This window comes from Hydractinia symbiolongicarpus, chromosome 6 (assembly GCF_029227915.1).
Source record: "Hydractinia symbiolongicarpus strain clone_291-10 chromosome 6, HSymV2.1, whole genome shotgun sequence".
Taxonomy (NCBI): domain Eukaryota; kingdom Metazoa; phylum Cnidaria; class Hydrozoa; order Anthoathecata; family Hydractiniidae; genus Hydractinia; species Hydractinia symbiolongicarpus.
Window position 1 is genome coordinate 11,189,992 of NC_079880.1, and position 10,644 is coordinate 11,200,635.

At 37.2% G+C, this 10,644-nt stretch overlaps 3 protein-coding genes across 3 annotated transcripts; 1 reads left to right on the forward strand and 2 right to left on the reverse strand.

Annotated features, from left to right (window-relative positions):
• Positions 1 to 1,723: 1,723 nt before the first annotated feature.
• On the forward strand, positions 1,724 to 3,999 carry LOC130647027 (uncharacterized). The gene has a single exon (XM_057452736.1). The coding sequence runs from the start codon at positions 2,700 to 2,702 to the stop codon at positions 3,882 to 3,884; it is 1,185 nt and encodes a 394-aa protein (XP_057308719.1). The 5' UTR covers positions 1,724 to 2,699; the 3' UTR covers positions 3,885 to 3,999.
• LOC130648025 (uncharacterized) lies at positions 3,945 to 4,997 on the reverse strand. The gene is made up of 3 exons (XM_057454045.1): positions 4,715 to 4,997; positions 4,239 to 4,338; positions 3,945 to 4,149 (listed from the first exon to the last, which is right to left on the reverse strand). The coding sequence occupies exons 1-3, from the start codon at positions 4,995 to 4,997 to the stop codon at positions 3,945 to 3,947; spliced, it is 588 nt and encodes a 195-aa protein (XP_057310028.1).
• Positions 4,998 to 9,754: 4,757 nt separating this feature from the next.
• Positions 9,755 to 10,183, reverse strand: LOC130648026 (uncharacterized). Its single transcript, XM_057454046.1, has 2 exons — positions 10,062 to 10,183; positions 9,755 to 9,998 (listed from the first exon to the last, which is right to left on the reverse strand). The coding sequence occupies exons 1-2, from the start codon at positions 10,181 to 10,183 to the stop codon at positions 9,755 to 9,757; spliced, it is 366 nt and encodes a 121-aa protein (XP_057310029.1).
• Between the last annotated feature and the right edge of the window lie 461 nt (positions 10,184 to 10,644).

Consider the following 10,644-nt stretch of genomic DNA (forward strand, 5'->3'; position numbering starts at 1 on the left):
GTGCATCGTATATGCCCCAGCATAGAACGTAATGCGATTTCTAGATTGCCTGATGGATTAATGCTTACGTGATGGTTCAGACGAATATAAAGGCTGCATACGATCTGTGTAGTCTTCAGTTGCTCTCGCGTGACTGTTGTAGCAAATGACAAGCATTAGAGAAAAGCTATGAATGAGAACAAACAATTTTTAAAACATAAAAAAGTATCGTTTCAGCAGTTTATAGGTTTAAATAACAACAAAATACTTTTGAGGTTCATTATTGCAAAACAATGAAAAAAAAATAAAGCTTATCTTAGTGTAAATATGAACTAAATATTTTCTAGCCAAGATAGGGTCATTCGTCGGAAACTTTATTACGAAATAATTGATATGGCTTACCAAAATATGACGACTTGGACATCAAATAGTTGTGAGGTCATTGGTGTGATACACTTGCGCTGATGATTGCAATTACAGCACACCAACATTCTTTGAAAAACCTAATCCAAAATAACAGAACATAAGAAGAAGTTCATAATGTAGACAACCATCTTGTTGATAGTAGAACAATGTGATTTTGGTGGTTGATTAACTTCAGTGAGCATATTATTCACTTACTGCATTGTCACATAAATACAAAAGGTATATATACAACCAAACTAAACTTTGAAAAAAATCGAAGATTTTATACCACACCATGTGTTTTGAATGTTTTTATATTCATACACACATGGGCGAAACTGGTTTTCCTTGTGTATACACTGAAGAAGATTTGAAAAGAATCAAAAATTTTATACAACACCATGTGTTTTTAATGTTATATTTATTATAATAAATATTAATATATATTTAAAATATGCTAACAGGATGATATCATCATCGTAACTCTATAAAAGTGGCTGCAAAGTTGATTGATCAAAATATGGCTTGTCAGTTTGTCAGCGTGATGTCGTTGAAAGGCTAAATTTGATAGCATTATGATCAGAGAAATGTATGCACTTGACATAGCAATTAATGCAGTACATCGAAAAAACGCTACTCTTCACATAAACATGATCAAGGATAGCACCAGCTAGATGAGTAGGTCCTGGTACAATTTGTGTATAATCATTCATGATATCTGCTAATTCTTGCTGGTCAGCTTGGACATTTATATTGAAATCTTCAAGTATAACATGTATGTCAGAACTTGCAATTTTCCTTGACAGCATGTTGTAAAATGTCTGCAGATGACTGTTAACTTTTCTGTAAATAACCATGACATTAAGAACATCAGATGAAAAGGACGGTTTGCGAAGTGAAACAGAACTGACCCCAGGATTATCATGAATATTATGAACCAATATATGCTTTCGAAAACACAATGAACTGTTTTTGAATTCATTTGTCCATGAGCTAAGAAGTAATGTTCATCACCCAAAAGAGCTGACGTAATACTCAGGAAACTTATAGCAATTTGAAAACGATTAATATTGATGTTGGTAACTCATAACATGCCAAGGGTCTGTTGAAATTTGACTGCTTAAAATTAGCATCACCATGTTCTAAGATGTTATCTAAATCAAATGACCAAATCAAATGATATTCAAAAAGAAATTCTTTTGAGTTGGGACCAACATATAGCTAGAAGAGCATTGCACATACACTGAATACCAGCAGTTTCACCAAACTTTTTGTCGCCTTGATTAAATGACCTGTTAACTGATTTAATATGGTAAGCCGGACCTGGATTAGATTCAATATCCCCGCACAAAAATAATAGAAGTTTGTGCAAGAAAGAAGATATCGTAAGAACATGGCAGAAAAACATAATTAGCTAGTTACATGAAATAAAATAATACACTAAGTCAATGGATTGATGAATAATATTCAGCACGACGTACCTTGGTACTTAAAGCAGCTTCCCCAGGTATTGAAAGTCTTCTCGATCTAGCAGTTTTAAATTTCAGTGATTGAAGGTAGACTTTGCAGAACAACAACACACTAGGCACACTTTGTACAACAACAGTAGGTCTAGCAAGATTGCATGAAAGCAAGATAAATATTCCAGCGATACTTCATTTATATTCCGCTACTACTTTTTAAAAGAATTTCGCAGAAATGTGAAAACACAGCTAAGAGTGCTTCGATTCTCAGCGGGCAGTGCGCATGATTCGACTTCAGCGGTAGCGATGCATAAACGACTGGTCTGTGGTCTGCAAAATACGGGTTAAGACACGCACAACATGATAAGAAGCGGGAAATAGGGTCGCGGAAAAAAAGAAGAATTATGGCGCGGGGGAGCGGGTAAGTTACGATATTCGGTCAGATCGCATGTCACTTTTGGTCGCACAAGCCGAAACCAATACACTCCTCTCCTCCGGGACGAGTGTAATAATGAGAAAAGTCAAGACGAATCGTTCAATTTGAAAAATCTGCCAGATAGTGAGAATGATAACGACTCCGATGTGGACATCCCCGACCTAAACGGCACGTGTTTTATCGTTTTTTGATCTTGTCTTCTACCTCTGCTACGATTTTGCTTCACCTGTTTTAAGCCAGCTGAAGTGAATAAAATTGCAGTTAAAGGGACTCAACTAATCGTACATTTGTTGTGCAGTGACCATCATGCTCACCAATGGTCATCGCAACCACTGGTGGGTAAGCGACCGTGGGGAAATTTATTGCTTTCCTCAGCCATTTTAATTTCCGGTAACACATACCAACGCGTTAAAGAAATGATGCAAATCGCAAGAATACATTTTTTGTGCAAAACCACCTTTTACGAAATACAAAAAAAGTACATATTCCAAGCGATTCACAAAATATATTCCACTCATCGAGAATTGCGATTTCAGTCTTACCTAGAAGGCAATGAGGCACTAGACTTAGCAGGCGATAAGAGGTGTGATTCACCAGGTTACAGTGCAAAGTACGGAACTTACACGTTACTTAATTCAAAATCAAATGAAATAGTTGACTTTCATGTAGTTCATGTCGGCCAAGTTGGGAATTCGTCGCGTATGGAAAAACAAGGATTGATTGTTGTTCTTAATCGTTTGTTAGAAAATCAACTGTCAATTGAAGGCATTGCAACTGACAGGCACGTTCAAATCCGGAAGTACATGCGAGAAGAACGGAAGGATATTAAGCACCATTTTGACGTATGGCATATGGGGAAAAACATTAAAAGAAAGTTGGTCAAATGTTCCAAGAAAACAACTGCTAAAGATTTACTTTCTTGGGTAAAAGCTGTCATAAATCATTTCTGGTGGTGTTGCGCCTCTGGTAATGGTAACGTGGTAGAGTTACGAGAGAAATGGCTGAGTTTGTTGTGTCATGTAAAGAACAAACACAAATGGGAAAGCAACAAAATATATCACAAATGTGAACACTCTAAACTCTCTAAATTAGAACAGCGATCAAAAAAATGGTTGATGGAAGGAGCGCCTGCTTACAAAGCCCTTGAATCTGTAGTTCGGGCTAAGTCTTTGTTGCGTGATTTGAAGTACTTCGTCGAGTTCAAACACACAGGAAATTTGGAAGTTTACCACTCACTCTACAACAAATATTGCCCAAAGAGGTTACACTTTAGCTTTGCAGGAATGATTGCTAGGTCACAACTCGCCGTTCTTGACTTTAATGCTGGAGCTGGCTCCTCCCATGCACAAACATCGTCTGGAGAGCATCGCTATAAGCAACAATACTCGAGGATTACAGACTCCTGGGTTGTCAAAAAAGTTTACACGGAAAAGCAAAGGTCGTACGTAGAGGATATTGTAAGTGAAGTTAAGTATTTGGTTAGAACTAAAGAAGGGTACGCAGCTCCCAATGTCGCCGATGTTCCAAATTATATAGCGCCAAGAGAGAAACCAGATAAAAAAGAAGCCATTGAAAATATGAAAACAAGGTTTACATTGTAAGAATTTTTTTTTTATTAGTATTCAATCCCCTCTTTAGCTCTAAGGTTGAAGTTGGTTCTTTTATTCAGAATCGGAATCCGTGTTTTCATACAGTCGTTTGTCGTCGGATTTGCTCTCCGTGAATTGGATATAAAAACCATTTTCAGATGGATATTTATTACAAATTGCCCATAAAGCACACGACGGTATAATTTTTCGCACACCTTTTCCCAATCTGTTATGTATCCACCATGTGTACTGTTTATAACCGGCAAAACGTAGTGAACTAAAAAGAAATTGTGATATAACACAAGTTTGTTCCCAAGTCCTTTCTTGCCCTTAACCCTTAAAATAAGATGCAATAAAAAAACGTACCAATTATCCGTGTGCATTGCATCGCCCCTTAAATTATTTAGAGCAGACAGTGCAGTGGTTAGTACTGGTTTACATAGACAAACCATCCCAAAAGTTTCGGCTTCAGTTATACATTATTTTCCTAAAAAGAAAATCTTAAAAAATGACCCCCGTCTCAAGTTTTGATTTTTGAGCGCACGTTCTCATTCGATTTGTAAAGCTGAATAAAATAAAACAACCACCGTTGTGTTTTTTTGTGATATTGTTTTGGCAGTAGCGAATGATAACGAATAAAATATATGCGAAGGAGAGTTTAATGTTTTTGAGAAAAAACTCATGTTAGGCAAAATATTTTGAAAGAAGTTTTGTCGTGTTCGTAGGCATATTTTTTTTTATCAACGCGAAGACCATTATTTAAAGGGAATATGTAGAGTTTTGTTAAGGTTTTAAAAACGAAAAAGAAAATTATGCTTGGCTAAATTTTTTGTTTATTTTACCCTCAAAATGATTGTCAGGAATTTCATTTGTATCCCTGCAACACAAGCTTTCACTGTACGACTCCATCGCTCTACAGTGACCACCGCATTGGCACCAGTTATTATTGCCGATCCTTGAAACTTCATCTTCTTCCTCATCACTCTCGGAACTACACGTTCCTAATTTATTCAGCTCTTCCAAAGAAAATTCTGGTTCAAAATTGAAGGGTCTGAGAGTGGATAAATCAGGTATGTCATCGTTTTCATCTTCGTTAGAACTTGAATCGCTTCGAATTTGATCCATTGCTTACAAAACTAACACTGTATTTTCAAAGAAGTAATTTGTTACAGATTTGAAAAGAAATATAGCAGGAAAGAAGTAGATTCTTCTAGCAAATTGTGTAGCCTGTGTTGTGACTCTTTCACGCGATGCAATGTTTTGAACTATAAAACGTCATACTTGAGTTAGAACCCAGCTTTTTTTTTTCTGACCCGCTTTTTCAAAAACGGAGCATTTTCAAGAAGTTTGTGTCAACATTAGAGACATTTCCGAAACTCCAAGTTTAATGAAGTAAAGTTTTTTTGTTTTTATAAGTATAAATACATGGAATTATAAAATAAAATAAATTTATTTTTTTTGACCGAACTTCCCCTTTAACAGATAAATGTGCTGATTTTCATACACCTTTATAATTTGCAACATCTGAAAGTTGTTGTGTCAATGGGTTATAAGGAGCCTCTTGAGTTTCTTCCGACACTGCCCATTTAGAGTCAGTAGCATCATCGGATAAAGTGTCCATTAATATATTAGCCCTTTGTGCATGTTTAGAAGAAGGGTCAGTATTTACCAACTTTTTTCCAATGCTGCTAATTTTTCGTGGACCAGAATCATCATTGTTTTGCAAATTTTCTCTCAGTTATGCAATTGTGAGTTAAGCATTATTTACCTTAAGTGGATACATTTTGGCGAGTATTTCGTTTGGCAAATGACCAAAATAGAATATTTTACAAAAACATATGCGAAAACACAATGTAAATGTTAATTTTTCAGAATCGGGTTAAAATTGTTACACAGCATACAAATATGTTTATAAAAGCGACAAAATAGTTTTCCACAAGGAGAATCACCCTGACCTCCAGGCCATCTGTTCACCGAAAACAAAACTGCATGGAAGCATATAAAACTAAGTGTTGTGAAGAACGTAAACAAAAACACAATAGTAAACAAACAAAACTAAATTCGAATTTGGACGTGTCTGACTTTATTGTCAAACACAACATAAAAGAAGAAATATAACCCTTCGCCATAGCCAGTGACATCTGACCTTGCAAGATTCATAATGTCTTGCAATGCTAAGGCGTTGCAAGATTTAATTTCTGCTTCATTGATAATGAACACAACTTCTGCAGAGTTCGGTCGTAGAAGTACTCCTCTCCTGGACATTATCCAGCAGTCTGCAAGTGGGGAGTGCGTCGAGGGATACAATACACTTTTGTTAGAATGTGCCATAGAGGTGCTTACAAACAATCGTATACACCATGTAGCATTTGCCCAAGCCTTTGTGACTTGCTGGAGAAAGGCAGAGGCAAGTTTAGAAACATCATAATAGTTGGGCCGGCCAACTGCGCAAAAACTTTTTTGTTGCAACCACTAACAAAGATCTTTCAAGCCTTTACAAATCCGTCAAACGACAAGTATGCGTGGCTTGGTGCAGAGATTGTTTTTAAACGACTTCTGTTGGACTTCAGAAATGATTGCCTGGAAAGAGATGCTTTTGTTGTTGGAGGGACAGACTGTCCATCTGCCAGCACCAAAAAATCATTTTGCTACGGACATTTGCATTGACGACGACCACCCCTCTATTTGCCACGGGGAAAGTCTGAATCGAATACAGTGGCAGATACAACACTATTGACCCAGTTAACACTGAAATGATGTCTGTACGTTGGAGGGATTTTGATTTTTTCTCCCAAATCCCAGCAGAAGGGCAACGCCAACTTGTCTTCCTGTAGGTGTGATTTTTAATCTTTTTCTTGCAGGCACCTGGATTTGTCGACACGTATCGACATGTTACACCACACGTAAAAACCCTTGTTTTGATGCTTTGTGGTGTTGCCTTGTACTTTTAGAATACGTAACACAACTAACGCTACATATTTGTAAAAGCTGTATATGTAACTTTTTTTTATTATTTGAAGTGTTACGTGTCTGTATACCACTAGTTTTGCCTAGGAACTTCATGTTACGTGTTGTGTTACGTGTTTTGGCTCTTGAGAGCCTTTTTGTTTGTTTGTTCCCATGCTAAATCTTTTTTACAGGACTATATACATTCGGAATCAAAAATAGCAGTTAAGAAATGCACAAAAAACTAAACCCTTGACTGGAAAAAAATGTTTCTTACTCTTCAATACCTTATCCTTTTGGCACTAACTTTTATTATCTCGCACATTCTGCCATTCATAGACTCTATCGTCTTGTCATTATATGGTATTCGGGTGTTCTCCAGCGTCTGCTTTGCACAGCTGGAGAATTCTTCCAAGTTTATAATATCTTTGCTCAGCACGACGTCCCCGAGGTTCTTGAATATCTCCTACCTCGTCTGTCATTAGACATTCCATTTCTTGGATGTCTTTTTGGTATTGGCATCAAGACATCAACCACTTGCAATTCATGTCATATTACCAGCTCCTCAGAAGTTATAGCACCATGCATCCAACTTTCTCTGCACCCTACATTACAATCTTCCTTAGATAATTTCTTTGAAAGCCAGGAGTTGTCACACACCAATGCCTACTTCTACCATGTTTGCAACGCTCATCAAACTGCTCTAGGTGAAAAAGAGGTAGTGTCGTGCGGTTCCCATCTCATTTTACAGCTAAAACGTTTTGCCAATGCCAACGGCCTTGTGTCAAAAATTGCCTCTCGTATTTCTGCTTACTCTGGTACGCTTTCCATACCCTTTACCGTCGATGGAGAAGTGAAATTTCGTAAAAATTTTCAATTAAGGGTTATTATCAACCACTGCGGCAACTTAAATAATGGTCACTAAAAAACAATAGCCTTCGACCAAATGGTTCACAGGTGGATACATTGCAACGATAGAGCAGTAATTTTCTGTGATGACCGCCTTATTAACAGTCACGAGTCATATCTTTTCTTTCTAGAAGAGCTGAGGTAAGAATATTTTAACCGTCAGCAAGGGGGCTTGACTACACTCAGTCTTGTCTTTGGAGAGTGACGACTCCACTTATTACCCCAGTTAAATAATAAAAAAACACAAAAAAAATATTAGCAGGGGGGTTTGATCACACATGATCTTGTCTTTGGAGAGAACGACTCCACTTATTACCTGAGTTAAAAAAAAGAATGGCACAGTTGAACAGAAAGTGGTCAAAGTTTACTTAAGGAAGATAGGGATGTCTAGTTTCTGCTGATGACCGTCCGCGGACCTCTTCGAGGTGACCCAGCTAGACATCCAGGGTACTTAGGTTCAGCAATATGGGTCAAAACCTACCTTCCCTTGGTTAAAGTTCTGTTCATCTTTTCAAATGTGTTGTGTCCTTTTTATATTTTTATATTTTTTAATTAAATCCTTGTCAAAGGGAGAATTTTGCTTTTAGAGGCATTTTCTCTAGAGGAGTACAACCTCTAGCTTATTTCCAAAGACCTAACAGATTGAGTTCATCATTGTGGTGGTTTGCCACCTCTTTGTAAATTATTTCCTTCTCAAAGAGCAGTTGTTGTATTTTGAGTTTGACTATCTTATTTCTTCATAAATAGAATGTTTGAAGTGTACCTACAAGGCTCTTCCAAAAGTGCATGCATTCGCCCTCCTCTACATCGGCAAATTTTTTCCCAGAAATATTTTCTGTTGCTTTGCTGTAATCTTTAAGCGTATTGAGAACATGCATGTCCATTTCACCAGCTGTCTGTTCTTTAAGTTTTTTGCTGCTGCTCGAACTGCATTCGGAAGTAGAGTGTGTTTTGCATAAGGTGTACTTGAGTACTTGCAGGAGACTATGCTACAGCAGAAAAGTCTAAAACTCTTTCTGGACTTAAAAATAAATTGACTGATAGTGATGACTACTATTACTACACGTTTCCTTATGCATTAAAAAACTGTAATTGTACAAAATATTTACATTTGGCCAAACTGTGGAACGCTAACCCAGATTTCATTATTTAAGATCGCTTTACCAGGCACCTCTTTAGGTTTTCCCGCAGATTTTTCCACTGACATTGCAAAAATTCAATTAAATAAGTAAGAGAAGATGTATTAGCTTAGATATTACCTATACAGCCGTTTAAAACAGGAACCAGCTACATGAATTTGCTCAGCATTTAACAAAGGCCTGATTCTTTAGAGCCTCCTGCATGATTTTTTTAGCTTTTGACAAATCATCAAGCAAAGTTTCCTGTAAAGCAGGCAGACCAAAATCAGTAAGACGCTTACCAATTTGCTGAATAACACCTTTAATTTTACCTAGCACCGTTTGTTCTGCATGTACTTCAGGGTGTTGACGTAAGTAATCCTCCTTTATTGTAGCACGAAAGAGTTCCCACAATTCAGGTGGGTTGTGAATCAATATAAAGAAAACGCTTCTCATTTGAAATGGAGAAGCATATTCCAGCAAGTCATTCATGGTGTGAATCCAAAGATTGTTATCAGCTAACAATCCTCATGCTGCGCATGCATCCCTAAAAGAATCATAAAGATTCGTCAAAGGACGTAGCACCATGGACATGCAATAAAACGACGCGCAAAAAATACCTTTCACCTTCGCAGATACTGGCATTGTATATTCTACTTACCATCTTTTCAGCACAGCGTTACTTAACTACCCACCGTTTTTGTTGTTGTGTATTCCAAAAAAAAAGTGGTAAGGTATTTTAGTGTACAAAAATCGTTGCGCATGCTGGTCCTGCTGATTTAATTGAAACCAGGCTGTTAACATGGTCTTGGAGTTTTCAGCCCTGTCAGCAGCAACAGCCTCGTTCCCTTCCCTAAAAACACTTGCTGGTGATTCGGAAGGTGAAGAGGAAGTCTTAATTGAATGACTTTAAGTATGCTTTGGAAATTCGCAGGAACGCCAAGTTGCTTCAGGTGCCGATACATATCTAGCATCTAAGATTGTTGTTACTTTATCGTGATCGATGCGCTCATTGATTTCTATGTGGGCAGTATCACAACCTTTGTAAATATATTTATACAAATACCTAACACTTTTAATTGGCACACACTCTTCCAAGGTTATATGTGCCATATATTTTTTACATAGGAAAGGGTTATAAGGCACAACCCATCTATTATCATTACAAAGTTTTAAGTTCTTACCGTTCTTCCATTATCAGAGCGATGGATGGTACATGGGATAACCGTCGACATTTATAACGGTTCCGTCATTAACCTGCTTAGGAAAATGCTTAGTACACTCACCCTCTTTCATCCACGGAGATGTATTATTAAGGTGGCCACATGGATCATACATGACTTTTTTATATCATTATAATTCAGCATCATTTGCGTTTTGATCTGGAATCTGTGCACAAATTAATGAGTCAATATTACCAGCATTTCGTAATTTAAGCTCATTTTGTAGTAAAAGCATATGAACATGCAGTAAAACCTCTTTTCTGAAATTCAATGACATCTACATGTGCTAATACACCGTCTTTTAAACCTTAATTTTAATTTAACCACCCTTGCAACAAAAACTGGTCTATCGGAAGCAGATTGGCCAGGTAACAAATTAGTACAAATTTCTGGCCATTTTGGATTGCAAGTCAAGAACAAGTCTGGCTTATCTTTCTTTAAAACCACAAGGTACAACTGATGCATGTTGCGGGATGAGCCAGAAAGGTAGAAAGCAACACAACAACATTACCTGCATATAAGTTACATTGATCTGCAGCATTTTGGAAGTAAGCCAGAAGTCCTTTGTAGGACTCT